The sequence below is a fragment of the Oncorhynchus nerka genome, linkage group LG24 (genome assembly GCF_034236695.1).
Source record: "Oncorhynchus nerka isolate Pitt River linkage group LG24, Oner_Uvic_2.0, whole genome shotgun sequence".
Lineage (NCBI taxonomy): Eukaryota > Metazoa > Chordata > Actinopteri > Salmoniformes > Salmonidae > Oncorhynchus > Oncorhynchus nerka.
In genome coordinates this window covers 25,391,239-25,406,919 of record NC_088419.1, presented here as the reverse complement: position 1 = coordinate 25,406,919, position 15,681 = coordinate 25,391,239, and the positions used below count along the sequence as shown (strand labels likewise).

The following is a 15,681-nucleotide window of genomic DNA, read 5'->3' as shown; positions in this document are numbered from 1 at the left end:
CGACTTCAGTATTACTTACTAAAACTGTTACACTAAGATTTTTTATTTTTTATTAGGATTATTTTGCTCTTACTGTAGTACTATAGGCCACTCCCGACCGATCCCGTTGTACAGTGCCTGAGTGGCTCAACCGTCTAAGACACTTCATAGCAATGCAAGCTGTGTTGCTATAGATGCTGGTTCAATACCCGTGCCGACCTCGACTGGGAGACCCGGCTTTTGGTTTTAATTTAGACTGTAGGTTTTTGGTTTCGCTCCCTCTAAAAACAGAAATAAATTATTCTAAATAACAAACTGGTTTTATTTACAAACTATGGCCTTTTTCCTCACTCATTTTACGTTATTTGAAAACGAAATCTCCAAAATATTGTTATTTTTTAAACAAAGGGATTATAATTATTATTTAGAATTATACAAAAGCCCCTTGGATATTCTCACAGATATATTATTAACCCTGTTATTAGCAGGGGACAATATATATCGCTCATGGCTCCCGAGTGGCGCGCAATGGGATTGCCTTGCAGTTCTCCAGCTGTATCCACTGAAACAGCGTTGGACTCCGCCCCACTAGGTGGCACAGAGCAACACTTTAAGGGGCACGAATAGTGGTGCTGACTAGGGAAACGTTCCTGCTGGTCTTAGTGCCAGTCTGCACGTTCAAACCTAAACAAATGTAATTAATAATGTCGTGAAAAATGCCCCTTAGATATGAATTCAGAGGGCAGATATTATTCAATATTAAAACATTAGACCTCTCACTAAAGGTGTCACTCAAAAGTTATACTTAAATCCGAACTGGATTTAACGAAAAATGACATGAAAAGCACACATTTGTAAATCCCAAACTCTAAAAGTAATTGGAAAGGTAGATACAAATTACTTAAGACATTGTGGTTTCAATAAAGAATGTAAACAAGATGCTGTGTTTTTATTTACAGTAGTGATGGACAGCTGGTGGCATTTTGAAAACAGGTTTTCAAACACTAGTAGCCCGATTAGCAGGACAATAGACTCTTTATAGTCTGGCTACTGTAGGTGTGAACATCCCCCTTACCTGCAAAAAACGAAATGGACATCGTTTTCATCAAGCCAGCTTCTTTCTATGGTGCTACCCGTTCCAGGGTTGGGACCGTAACCACGAGAGGACTTGAAAATGAGCAGGAGCTGAGAGGATCACCAAAACCAAAATACCTCTTTAGTTTCAGTGCATTTTCTTTCATTTCTTTTATATAGCCTATCAATGTGTAGGCATGCTGTGTAATAAAATCACTAATTAAATAAAGGTTAAAAAAGTCGCTAGTGTTGAGTAATGTGCTGTTAAAAGTGGTGTAGGTCTTATTTATTTGAAGAGCATATTAAAAGTTAGAAGCAATAGGATTTGAAGCAATAGCCTACAACTACTTTAGCAGGACAATGTACCTTTACCAACACTCCTCTGTATTTTGATACTTTGTGGATGGGGCCTCCTGAGTGGAGAAGTGCAAAATGTGTTGCTGCAGATGCAGGTTTGATACCGGTGCCGGCCGCCACCGGGAGACCCATGAGGAGGCTTTTGGTTTTAATTTAGAATCCTCTATATGTAATTATTGGTGGAGAGTCACGTCATATTTTTCTGTATGCTGTAGGCCTACCGTAGGCGACATGAGTCTCACTAGTGTTAAGTAATGTGCTGTTAAAAGTGGCGTAGGTCTTATTTATTTAAAGAGCATATTGAAGTTAGAAACAATAGGATTTGAAGCAATAGCCTACAACTATTTTAGCACTGTTTTGCACTGCGCTGAGACAAGCATAGGGACTGGTCTTGATAAATCAATGAGATTTTATTGTCACTGTATCTCTGTTTGGGTATTGGTTAGACTTCCCCAGAGGGTTTTTAGTTTCTTGGAATAGAAAATCAGTCCCATATACTATGTTCTTACAAAAATAGGTTTTAAATTCTCTAGTACAGCCACTATTGAAGGCTATCGAATGCTTCTCAAACTAGCACTAACTAGCCTAGCATGAAATGGTTTTTATTTTTTATTTTTCAGCACCCTTACTTCCCGCGGCTATGCTCTCTTCACAGCCACTGACAGACAGAGTGCCTTATCACTTCCTTTGTGATGACAGCCATGTGTAAATCAGCAAGAAGAAGTCTCCTGAGAGCTTCTTCTCCAGCCGCTGGGCCAGTGGGAATGACGCATTGATGGATGTGATAGAGAGAGAAAGGTAGTGTAACCAGAGGGTGGAGCGTACTACAGCTCACACCACAGCGCTCTGGGTCCGTCTGTCTGCTTCCATCCGGGACCAGTCATCTGAAAGGAAAACCCTGGCCACTCAGGAGTCTTGACATACTCTCAGGAGTGTTTGTCACTAGCGATGCAAAGCAAAGTGATGTGCTTTGAGCATTTGGAGAAAGGCATTATTTTGTAAATCCTACTCATCATCATCGCCTTCATCATCATCGGACAGTAAATGGGGAAGGATAAAACATGGCAGTACAATCGAGCATATCGAAGATATGTCATCCTCTTAATGTAGCTCCACGTCATAATCACACTGGAGCTCTTATTATCCCGATTAATGCAGAGACTTGTTCCTCTTTTCCTCACCTTGTTCTCCCTTCTTCCTACTAGCGGTGTCCTCTCACTGCGGCCTTTTCTTCAGGGCACGAGTGCAGCTTCCATCAGAGGAGATTACACTGGTGATTACAGCTGAAGCAGATACCCTTGTCTTGCTCAGCGAGAAGCTGCTGGTAAAGGCATCTCAGATCAGCCAGGCAGAGGGACGACGAGGGTCCTCTGCTGGGAGACAAGAGAGCCCTCCAGTCCCATCAGACACACTGGCAACCCTCCAGGGACTGTGAGTGTGTGTGAGTGTTTTCACCATGCCATCCCCAAAAGCAGAACAGGAAGCTAACCAATAGCCATGTCAAAACAAGCTTGATGAGCAATTCTGGCTGAGAAGCAATGGCTTCTTATTCCGTGCAGCGCCTAATGGATCTGTTTGTAAGCTGTAACAACTCATCCATCAGCTCAGAGAAAAATGAGCAGATCAGAGAAAACAAATCAAACTGACAAACATTGAGATGGTGTTAGCTCTCATTCATGAACAATCGCTTCAAATGGTCAGGCTCGCTTCATCAAACACGCCTCTGCAGAAACTCAAAAGACAAACAGTCTCAAAGACAAATAGAAAGAAAAAACTCGCATCTAGCTGCTATCGCTGCCTCTTCCTTCATTGGCAAAGACTTAGGCCTATTTCTTGAATAGAAATTTCCAGAGCTCTGTGGGGAGCAGACACTTAATCACCACCAAGCCAAGCCACACACGGGAGGCCCTGCAAAACGATAATGCTCACACACTCACAGCACAGCGCTCCACTTGTTTTGTTGGGTAATTAATGTGAGCGCAGCCCCAGATCCGGACGGCGCGTCACGGTTCGGTAGTCATCGCGGTAAATTAGCTCACAGGGGCACAGAGCTGAAATGCACTCTCCTAAGGCTTGCTCAGCTCCACTGTTCTTCTCCTTTCAGAGGCCTGATGAATTTGTAACTTTCAGCAACTCAGAACCTGGACGAAAGCGTAACATCATAATCAGCCAGAGCGGTTTGACAACTTTGAACTCCCCCATCATACTGCAAGACAGAGATAATGATGATATTTGGTTTTCCCCATTGTGTTTCTACTGCGCTTGATGTTAATGGATGGAGCATTGTCCACACATGCTGTGTCCTTGTGGGTTTATTAGCCATGATACTGTTGAGGCTTCTCTGCTCCCACCTGGGCGTGCCACCACTATGCTTTAAAAAAAACTCACACATAGAAAGTAACTAGAGTGCCCCCAGTGCTACACCTTCTTTGGCAAGCACACGTGTGAGGAGTCATATAATGAATTATTTATCAAACCACAGAGGCAGCGATGCTTTTAGCCCCTATGACTACAGGTGTATTGGATCTGGTATCTGGTTCAGGGCAATGAGACCTCTTAATCCTAAACGTGTGTCTGTCACTGCTAAAGCCCTGGACTTATCATCCTCATGACTGAGATACCAATTGCATTGTGACATCACAGCATTGATATCACACACTATCAGAGCCAGCCGCATACTGACTTGCCTACTGACGGACCTACCAACCCCTTTGGGGGGGGTGATGGGGTGACATAAAAACACAGAGGTCCCTTATTACATCTGGCCGTTCACATAGAAGGGGTAGGAGAGGGACTTCCGAATATAGTTTATGACTAGCTTGAGGAAATATAGCTAAATCTCCTTTTATTTTCCTGCCAAACTACATGGGTACTGAAACTACTCACAGACAAGTCAAATTACTCAATATTATGAATCACATTTTAGCTAACAACTAATAAAAACACTCATTGACGTGCATATACACTGACACACCTTCCTAATATTGAGTTGCACCCCCGTTTGCCCTCAGAACAGCCTCAATTCATCGGGGCAGGGACTCTGCAAGGTGTTGAATGTGTTCCACAGGGATGCTGGCCCATGTTGACTCTAATGCGTCGCACAGGTGTGTCAAGTGTCCTTTGGGTGGTGGACCATTCTTGATACACACAGGAAACTGTTGAGCGTGAAAAATCCAGCAGCGTTGCAGTTCATAACACACTCAAACTGGTGAACCTGACACCTACTACCATACCCCGTTCAAATGCACTTAAATATTTTGTCTTGCCCACTCACCCTCTGAATGGCACAAATACACAATCCTTGTCTCAATTGTCTTAAGGCTTAAAAAGGGACGTAAGGGATCATGGCTTTCGCCTAGATTCACCTGGTCAGTCTGTCATAGTGTTCCTAATGTTTACAATAGAGCATCAACAGGAGTCCCATTTGCACACAAAACTGAGATACAAAACCATGATTGGTTCTCTCATCCATGTCAATTCTAGATATAATTAGATTTTGTTTAAACAATCAACCGTAGTTCTTTTTTTCTGGCTGTATCTTGGTAGAGGCTTAATGCTGATGTTGTGAGGGAGAAATTACTTACAAATCAATTCTAAACTGTGGATGAATCCCTGTGTTCACTCCACAAGATAAATAACCCATTTGATTGACTTTTCTCATCAACAGACATGCGAAGGGTAAGTATTACTAAGTCTAGCCATGAGGGAACAGAGACATCAGCAGGACTATGCTGACTTCATTGATCAGACCAAATAACGGCAATCATATTAGGACAACATTTCCTGACTCTGATATTCATTTCCCATCTCTGGGAGACAGGAGACCTAGACTAAAAACACGTCAAAACACAGAGTCAGGCAGCAAGTATGATTACAGTTGAGGATGAACTAAAAGGTTGGACAGAAAACTCAAAAACGGAAGAAAAAAAATCAAGTGAAATACATTATCTAAGTGTGCCAAATGTCTGGAACATTCTGAAGCTTCTAATTGCTAGGAAGGGTCTCTAAAAAGCATTGCTTTCCAAGCAGCATCTCATATCAAAACATACTTCAATAGATAAGTGGCATCCCACAGCCCAGAGTCTAGGCCTACTTACTGAGCTAGGGTGGGTTGGCTTCCTCTGTGACCAGGCTGACATCCTGCAGGGCGGAGAAGGGGGTGTGTCTGCTCACCTGGTTCCTGTCCGCGTCTGCAGCTGACGGAGCAGCCATAAGCCATGCATCGGACTGATCAATGCCGCGGCCTTGTCTCCATCTTCCCCAGTAACAGAGCCAGACGCAGAGCAGATGTCTGGCCATGTCTTATGCATACCTCAGGTTCCATTAACCAAGCACTCCCATGGATTAATAATGCAAAGCTCTGTCATTTCTTGATTAATCCTTGGCTCAGGATGGCGTTGGTAGTATCCGTGTGTATGTATTTTTGTGTGTCAGGGCTTCTGTTAACCGGAAATAGCTGACTTTTGCCTGATATTTCTTTTTAAAGCTGATAAAACTGCCGCGGCCAATTGTCCGGGAGAATAAATAAAATCCCATTGCAAAATAATGATTTTTAGACTATTCATTGATGGAAATACCAGTCGATGGAAATACATTTGACTGCTGATGATTATCAGTCAATAGGTCCATTTGTGTAATTTAGTGGAATTAAATTGGCGCGTGTGTATTTTCGTTAGTCGTTATGTTTATCACGCGTGCACAGCATACAGATACAAAGAATATAAGAGGAAATCTGTCAGGCAGCACGAGAGCTGCTGCTACAGCTTCTCAAACTGCTCCTTCATTTCTGCTGGAGTGAAATCAGTGGAGGCTGCTGAGGGGAAAACGGCTCACAATAATGGCTGGAACCGAGGAAATGGAATGACATCAAACAGATGCAAACCATGTGTTTGATGTATTTGATAGCATTCCACCCATTACACTCAGGCCATTACCAGGAGCCTGTTATCCCAATTAAGGTGCCACTAACCTCCTTGTGAATGAAACGTGCTTTTAGAAACCCAATCATTGCATAACAATTCTAAATACAATTGTGTGTTAAAAGGTGTTGATGGCCTGGAAAATTGAAGCGTGCTTCCCATTCTCCATTCAAGAACATACAGGCAATGGTAAGCAAGCTACAGCGGGTCATACACCACTTTGCAATGAGCTGGAGACGGTATTAATTTTGAAAATATACTTAATTGTTTGAAACCTGAAATTTTACTTCTTATTATAAGGCATGTCTTACCTCGCTTTAAAGTAAAGTATGACTATCTGAAACGTGGAGGCAATTCTTTTATATAGACTTCCATATGCCATTGAAACCAGTAGCCTATTTCTCTCATGTTCTATTGGTTTTCAAATCAACTTTCTTTCATTGTCCAGTAGCCAAAGGCAGCATCCTAGTCATATTAGCAACCCATGCTAGTTGTTGCATCTTTAGATCTCCCCTCCTTCAAAAATGTTTTACAGATATTTTCATCTCTGTCACATGAAACCGCTCGCATGTGCAGTCAGTTTTTGACAACGGTACCTATACTGTGCAGCAATGAATTATTTATTATATTATGCATTATGTAGCATCCATGACAGAGGGAGAAGCGTTCATCCATGTATATGGGTAAGAGCCTAGCTATATTTTCCGATATTATATAGTTTTTGTACTTTTACCCCTTTATCGTGATATCAAATTGGTAGTTACAGTCTTGTCCCATCGCTGCAACTCTCCTACGGACTCGGGAGAGGTGAAGGTCGAGAGCCATGCATCCTCCGAAACACGACCCTGCCAAGCCGCACTGCTTCTTGACACACTGCTTGCATAACCCAGAAGCCGGCCGCATTAATGTGTTGGGGGAAACATAAACCCGGAGCCGTACTGATGCCTCAAACACTGCGATGCAGTGCCGTAGACTGCTGCGCCACTCGGGAGGCCCTATGTCAGAAAGTCATTTTCATTGCGGGTTAAAGCGAGCTAACGTTAACTGGCTGGCTCACTAGGTAACATTACGTGTATGATCTGTGTAGTAATATTATTTGTATCTCAGAAACCATTTGCATTGCTAACTAGCTAACATTGAACCTAGTTGATCTTCAGGTCGGAAAGTTGGAGCTCTAGAAAGAGTTGGATGACCATACAAATCCATTTTCCCCAGTAGGAGATAGTTTTTTCTGATTTCCCAGTTGTTTTGAACACACTTTAGTCAGAAGTCTGAGATTTCTGATTTCCCAGTTGTTTTGAACACACTTTAGTCAGAAGTCTGAGATTTCTGAATTCCCAGTTGTTTTGAACGTGGCATTAAAGTTGGGATTTTGGCTCATTGTTTAGCTAGCTAGCGAGCTATATAGCTACATGGCTAAACAAAAAGACTCGACTACGCAAGTATCCATTTCACAGTACCGTTTACACCTTCTGCATCCTGTGCATGTGACAAATAAAACAATATTTTATTTGATATAGTGTGTGTTTACCAGAGACAGTAATGTGAAGAACAACATGACCTGCACCAAAGTCAGATTAGGATATAGGCCAACTACTACGGTCAACACTTTTAGTCTTGAAATCTTTGATTGTTTTCTACACTACCTTATTCACTCTGTTTAGCACATGACCTCACATGTGAATCCTTAAAGAGATGTGTGGGCTCTCCGCAGCCGATGTGAGTAAGACCTTTAAACATGTCAACATTCACAAGGCCGCAGGGATTACCAGGACGTGTACTCTCAGCATGCGCTGACCAAGTGGCAAGTGTCTTCACTGACATTTTCAACCTCTCCTTGAGTCTGTTATACCAACATGTTTCAAGCAGACCACCATAGTCCCTGTGCCCAAGAACACTAAGGTAACCTTCCGACCCGTAGCACTCACGTCTGTAGCCATGAAGCTTTGAAAGGCTGGTCATGGCTCACATCCACACCATTATCCCAGAGACCCTAGACCCACTCCAATTTGCATACCGCCCAAATAGATCCACAGATGATGCAATCTCTATTGCACTCCACACAGCCCTTTCCCACCTGGACAAAAGGAACACCTATGTGAGAATGCTATTCATTGACTACAGCTCAGGGTTCAATATCATAGTGCCCTCAAAGCTCATCAATAAGCTAAGGACCCTTGGACTAAACACCTCCCTCTGTAACTGGATCCTGGACTTCCTGATGGACAGCCCCCCCTAGGTGGTAAGGGTAGGTAACAACACACATGCTGATGCTCAACACAGGGGCCCCTCAGGGGTGCGTGCTCTGTCCCCTCCTGTACTCACTGTTCATTCATGACTGCACGGCCAGGCACGACTCCAACACCATCATTAAGTGTGCCAATGACAATAGCGGTAGGCCTGATCACCAACAACAACGAGACAGCCTATATGGGAGGTCAGAGACCTGGCTGTGTGGTACCAGGACAACAACCTCTCCCTCAACGTGATCAAGACAAAGGAGATGATTGTGGACTACAGGAAAAGGAGAAACGAGCACGCCCCCATTCTCATCAACGGGGCTGTAGTGGAGCAGGTGGAGAGCTTCAAGTTCCTTGGTGTCCACATCACCAACAAACTAACATGGTCTAAGCACACCAAGGCAGTCGTGAAGCAGCCATAACAAAACCTATTCCCCCTCAGGAGACTGAAAAGATTTGGCATGGGTACTCAGAACAACAAAAGGTTCTATGGCTGCACCATCGATTACATCCTGACTGGTTGCATCACCGCCTGGTATGGCAACTGCTCGGCCTCTGACCGCATGGCACTACAAAGGGTAATGCGTACGGCTCAGTACATCACTGGGGCCAAGCTTCCTGCCATCCAGGACCTCTATACCAGGTGGTGTCAGAGGAAGGCCCTAAAAATTGTCGAAGACTCCAGCCACCCTAGCCATGTTCTCTCCGCTACTGCATGGCAAGTGGTACGGGAGCGCAAAGTCTAACTCCAAGAGGCTTTTAAACAACTTCTACCCCCAAGCCATAAGACTCCTGAACATCTAATCGAATGGCTGCTGCTACTCTCGGTTATTATCGATGTATAGTGACTTTAATAACTCTACCTACATGTACATATTTACTCAACTAACCGGTTCCCCCACACATTGTACCAGTACCCCCTGTATATAGCCTCGCTACGGTTATTTTACTGCTGCTCTTTAATTATTTGCTACTTTTATTTCCTATTCTTATTTTGTGGTATTTTTTTTATTTTGTATTTTTTAAACTGCATTGTTGGTTAGGGCTTGTAAGTAAGCATTTCACTGTAAGGTCTACTGTTGTATTTGGCTTTTGTGAAAAATTATATTTGATTTGAGGCTAAGGCTTACGAGGGTGTGAACAATACTGAATGGGTGTGGACAAAGACGAGCTCACCAGTAGGTACCAAAACATTCACAGGTCATTTTCTCAAAAGTGGGGTTAGTTTATCAACTTTCAAAACATAATTACTTTCCACTGTTCCTCAACTGCAGTGTATGATATACCATTTTCTAGCGAGTCTCTACTTTAATCCAAATGTGAAAAACACCATTTCACATTTTGCTACATAGGACCGAATCCAAGGTTGTGGGTCACAAATGGCTCCCTCTCACCGTGGCCCCTGGATATAATAGCCTTTGCGCTGGGTGGTTGTCAGGGTCGACGATTGTCGTGTGTGTCTCTCACACTGCTGCAGATGCCAAGAAGACTGCAGTGCAGCAGACAGGGGAGAGAAGGAACACCGCTGGGCCGTGTTGTGCTATGAACCATGGGACGCCCCTTCGCTAGCGTCTGTGTACCGTTATGAGAGTGGGTGACAGGAATAAATGCCAGTGTCAGTATATATTACTCCAGCTTCCCTGGGTAAATTAAGGGCGTTAATCAAATGTGGTACATAAATTCTCTGCCTGTCCTGAAGCCTTGTAGTGGCAGCAGGAGGAGAGAAGTGATGGCGGGAAAGCAGAGTATATTGCTGCAAAGCCATGAATGTTTCATCAGGCACGGGTTCTCCAGTCACCTTTGACCATAGTTGGAAACCTTTTTTCTTCCTAGTGATAAACAGCTTGAAGAAGAGTATTGTTGTCAAGCTTTGGGGCTCAAGGTGCGGCAATCAATGGCACCTTAAAGGGGTTGTAGCCTTCTCCTTTATATCCAAGAAAAAACCAATAGGCTTGGCAAGCGAGGTTGAAAACACAACCTAATTGCCTTCGTCTACTCCAGTTCTGTGGAAGTAAGCTAATGAGGCTTCCTTCTAAACAAATTAGCATTCTCAGCTGAAATCTTGCAAATAAGTTGACTTTTCTGAAAAGCAGAGAGCAATGGATCTGATGCCCCAAAATACAATGATAGAGTACAGAAAAAGCATTATGCCATGGCAATGACTTTACATCGCCGTCAAAACTCAGTGTGTGACATACTCCATTTTTAAATTCCATGCGGTATGCTATGTTGAATGTGCGTAAATCATACCTTAGCATCAAAATATACCAATGACAGGTTCTTGAGAGCAAGCAATGTACAGTACTCCTGTAGAACGTGATAGTTTATGTCTAACATTCAGGTAAAACATATTTGCTTTAGATTAGCAAGAGAAAGGCCTGAAAAATACTCCAAAACAGAGAAAGCAATCTGCCATTCTGGATTCAGAGAGCTTTCGCTCATACAGGCATTTGCATATCTTAAATCCCTGATAATGAAATAGAATTTATACAAGGGTGATTGAAATTCTAAGTTAAATATGAAAGTGTTTGAAAGATATTTCAAGAGAGTAAAAGATTAAGTAGGAGGAATTTGTATTAGGCCTTTAAATGAGGTACCATACTTCCAGAAGTGAGCGCTTGCAAAAGGTTATATGACACTCCTGTCCCTAATGGAAAGTTATGAGTGAGGAAGGAGAACATTCATGGCGTATTAGGGAGACATTTTAATTAGAATGCAAACTCTGTGTGAGATTGTAGCCCGTGTCTGAAATGACTGGTGTCATCGGTGGGGGAGAGGAGAGCTGTTCATCACAAACACAGAGACAGATAGAGAGACACACAAAATGAGGTGGAAACTGAGCTGCACTTCCTAACCTCCTGCCCAATGTATGACCATATTAGAGAGACATATTTCCCTCAGATTACACAGATCCACAAAGAATTCGAAAACAAATCCAATTTTGATAAACTCCCATATCTACTGGGTGAAATTCCACAGTGTGCCATCACAGCAGCAAGATTTGTGACCTGTTGCCACGAGAAAAGGGCAACCAGTGAAGAACACACACCATTGTAAATACAACCCATATTTATGCTTATTTATTTTATCTTGTGTCCTTTACCATTTGTACATTGTTAAAACACTGTATATATATATAATATGACATTTGTAATGTCTTTATTGTTTTGAAACTTCTGTATGTGTAATGTTTACTGTTAATTTTTATTGTTTATTTCACTTTATATATTATCTACCTCACTTGCTTTGGCAATGTTAACACATGTTTCCCATGCCAATAAAGTAATTGAATTGAATTGAGAGACAGAGAGAGCTCTCCTTCTCCACCACACCAGACTCCACACCTTATTTAGCACCTCTGTGAGACAGCCTGGTTTTCTGGCCTTTCTGAAATCCTGTAATCACTCTTCTCCCAACTGTCACAGCACAGCTCACCCACATACAGCCAATCACACACCAGAGCTCATTTACAGCCGTAAAGACATTTTATCAACAGCCCAACCAAATATCCTCAATGTTCAAGTTGAATTAGACCACACAAAGAGAAGGAAGGGAGAGAAAGTGAAATGATAGTGTAGGTCTTAAAGGACATTTTCCCTTCCTATTGACTTTTTGAATTCTTCTGGAAAAATACATTTTCATAATGTACACACTAGATATGGATCACGTTTAATTCAAGTCAAATATTAAAGCTGAAGTTTAACTATGTTTAACCTTTGTGAATTAAACAGAAATAGTGTTAAATACCATCCAGAATGGGCCACCTCAACCAACTGCATACAGACCAGGGTGGTGGAACGATAAGCATCATTTATCCTTAATCTGAAAATGGAAGCGAGGTCATTTGAACATGGAGTATTCATTTAACTCCACAAATGAAAATCAACGATAGTGATGGCTATAACAAAGGGGTTGTAATACCTGTAAGAGGAACCAGCTGTGCTGAGTGGTTTGGAAAAATACCTGTCATTGTTCTACTTCCATTCAGCAAGTACAGCATTTGAACAAAACCCAATATGGGGGGGGTCGTTATGTAGTCCAAGCCAAGCAGTGTAATATCAACCACACAGGAGGGGGTTGTTTATTTATGTTTGTGTAGAAACAAGAACACTGCAATCGTTCCATTTCCCCAGGAGTCATGCAGAGGGATACAGTCTAGTATGTCCCACATGGGACAGAGAGATAGGAAGCAGCAACACTTATTAACACACACACCCACACACCCCTTTGTCTACACCAAATCTCAGAGACTACAGAGAGACTACCGAACAATGTGCATCTATCTGGATCTATCAGTCAAGAGATACTTCTAGCAAACATATCAAAGCATAGGGAGTATTAAGAGCTTTCTCCAGTACAGAGGGGGGTGTTTACTCAAATTTATCATGTGTAAAAGCAAAGGGTTTATTACTCAAAGTGTTTAGGATGAAATCCTCTGTACCAGCCAGAAAAAGTAGAGAGAAATTCTTCCATCAACCATACATCTTCAATAGAAGTCTACAGCAACAGCGATACATCTTCAATAGAAGTCTACAGCAGCAGCGATACATATTCAATAGAAGTCTACAGCAACAGCGATACATATTCAATAGAAGTCTACAGCAACAGCGATACATCTTCAATAGAAGTCTACAGCAACAGCGATACATCTTCAATAGAAGTCTACAGCAACAGCGATACATCTTCAATAGAAGTCTACAGCAGCAGCGATACATCTTCAATAGAAGTCTACAGCAACAGCGATACATCTTCAATAGAAGTCTACAGCAACAGCGATACATCTTCAATAGAAGTCTACAGCAACAGCGATACATCTTCAATAGAAGTCTACAGCAGCAGCGATACATCTTCAATAGAAGTCTACAGCAACAGCGATACACCTTCAATAGAAGTCCACAGCAGCAGCGATACATCTTCAATAGAAGTCTACAGCAGCAGCGGTACATCTTCAATAGAAGTCTACAGCAGCGATACATCTTCAATAGAAGTCTACAGCAGCAGCGATACATCTTCAATAGAAGTCTACAGCAACAGCGATACATCTTCAATAGAAGTCTACAGCAGCAGCGATACATCTTCAATAGAAGTCTACAGCAGCGATACATCTTCAATAGAAGTCTACAGCAGCGATACATCTTCAATAGAAGTCTACAGCAGCAGCGATACATCTTCAATAGAAGTCTACAGCAGCGATACATCTTCAATAGAAGTCTACAGCAGCAGCGATACATCTTCAATAGAAGTCTACAGCAGCAGCGATACATCTTCTATAGAAGTCTACAGCAGCAACGATACATCTTCAATAGAAGTCTACAGCAACAGCGATACATCTTCAATAGAAGTCTACAGCAACAGCGATACATCTTCTATAGAAGTCTACAGCAGCAGCGATACATCTTCTATATAAGTCTACAGCAGCAACGATACATCTTCAATAGAAGTCTACAGCAACAGCGATACATCTTCAATAGAAGTCTACAGCAACAGCGTTACATCTTCAATAGAAGTCTACAGCAGCAGCGATACATCTTCAATAGAAGTCTACAGCAGCAGCGATACATCTTCAATAGAAGTCTACAGCAGCAGCGATACATCTTCAATAGAAGTCTACAGCAACAGCGATACATCTTCAATAGAAGTCTACAGCAACAGCGATACATCTTCAATAGAAGTCTACAGCAACAGCGATACATCTTCAATAGAAGTCTACAGCAACAGCGATACATCTTCAATAGAAGTCTACAGCAACAGCGTTACATCTTCAATAGAAGTCTACAGCAGCAGCGATACACCTTCAATAGAAGTCCACAGCAGCAGCGATACATCTTCAATAGAAGTCTACAGCAGCAGCGATACACCTTCAATAGAAGTCCACAGCAGCAGCGATACATCTTCAATAGAAGTCTACAGCAACAGCGATACACCTTCAATAGAAGTCCACAGCAGCAGCGATACATCTTCAATAGAAGTCCACAGCAGCAGCGATACACCTTCAATAGAAGCCCACAGCAGCAGCGATACATCTTCAATAGAAGTCTACAGCAACAGCGATACATCTTCAATAGAAGTCCACAGCAGCAGCAATACACCTTCAATAGAAGCCCACAGAGTCCACAGCAGCACAATACACCTTCAGCAGCCACAGATACATCTTCAATAGAAGTCTACAGCAACAGCGATACATCTTCAATAGAAGTCCACAGCAGCAGCAATACACCTTCAATAGAAGCCCACAGCAGCAGCGATACACCTTCAATAGAAGTCTACAGCAACAGCGATACATCTTCAATAGAAGTCTACAGCAACAGCGGTACATCTTCAATAGAAGTCCACAGCAACAGCGATACATCTTCAATAGAAGTCCACAGCAGCAGCAATACATCTTCAATAGAAGTCCACAGCAGCAGCAATACATCTTCAATAGAAGTCTACAGCAGCAGCAATACATCTTCAATAGAAGTCCACAGCAGCAGCAATACCATCCACTAACAAAACAAGATTACAATTTGAGAAGACAATACAAATCATCTATTTAATCGGAGCCTCCCAGCCCTACTGGTAAAGACTCCAGACAGACTCAGCGATGCTCCAGGTACTCTCTCCTCTCCCCGGCCTGGCTGGCACCACAGGATTATGGATTGATAGCTTTGACTAATTGCCAGTTTGGTCCTAATCTGTGGGGCAAGGTCAATGGCAGTAGGGTTGGGCATGAATCAGCCTTCTGGGGGATTGAAGGGGACCTGGGGACAGATACTCACCAAACAGATTGCTGGAGTGGCCTTGCTTGGAAACAGGCCTCAGCTCATTAGATCCCCAGGCGTAGCGCTTGTAACTGTCCCAGGCAAATGTCATCATCTGTGGGCAGAGGGAGAGGAAGGGGGACAAGGGTGAGAAATAGGTTTAGGTCTAAACATATATGTGAAGGGTGATTCACTTCCTATGAGTGTTTTGGTCATTGTGGGCAGGTTTCCAGCAAAGTATTTGACAGTTTTGTTAAATAAAGAGTGTAGGCCAATTTGTGAGATTAAAGAGACTTTAGGCTATTTTATGTTTGACAACATGTTGATTAGCCTACAGATATTAACTGTGCAGGGAAGTATGTCAATCATTTA

The 15,681-nt window shown here is 42.5% G+C and overlaps 1 protein-coding gene across 1 annotated transcript in view; it reads right to left on the bottom strand.

Annotated features, from left to right (window-relative positions):
* man1a1 (mannosidase, alpha, class 1A, member 1) overlaps nt 1–15,681 on the bottom strand; it is a 202,888-nt gene that overhangs the window by 147,941 nt on the left and 39,266 nt on the right. Inside the window, exon 2 of the mRNA XM_029631305.2 lies at nt 15,328–15,424. Within this exon, the coding sequence (XP_029487165.1) occupies nt 15,328–15,424 (97 nt within the window). The remainder of the gene's footprint in view (nt 1–15,327; nt 15,425–15,681) is intronic.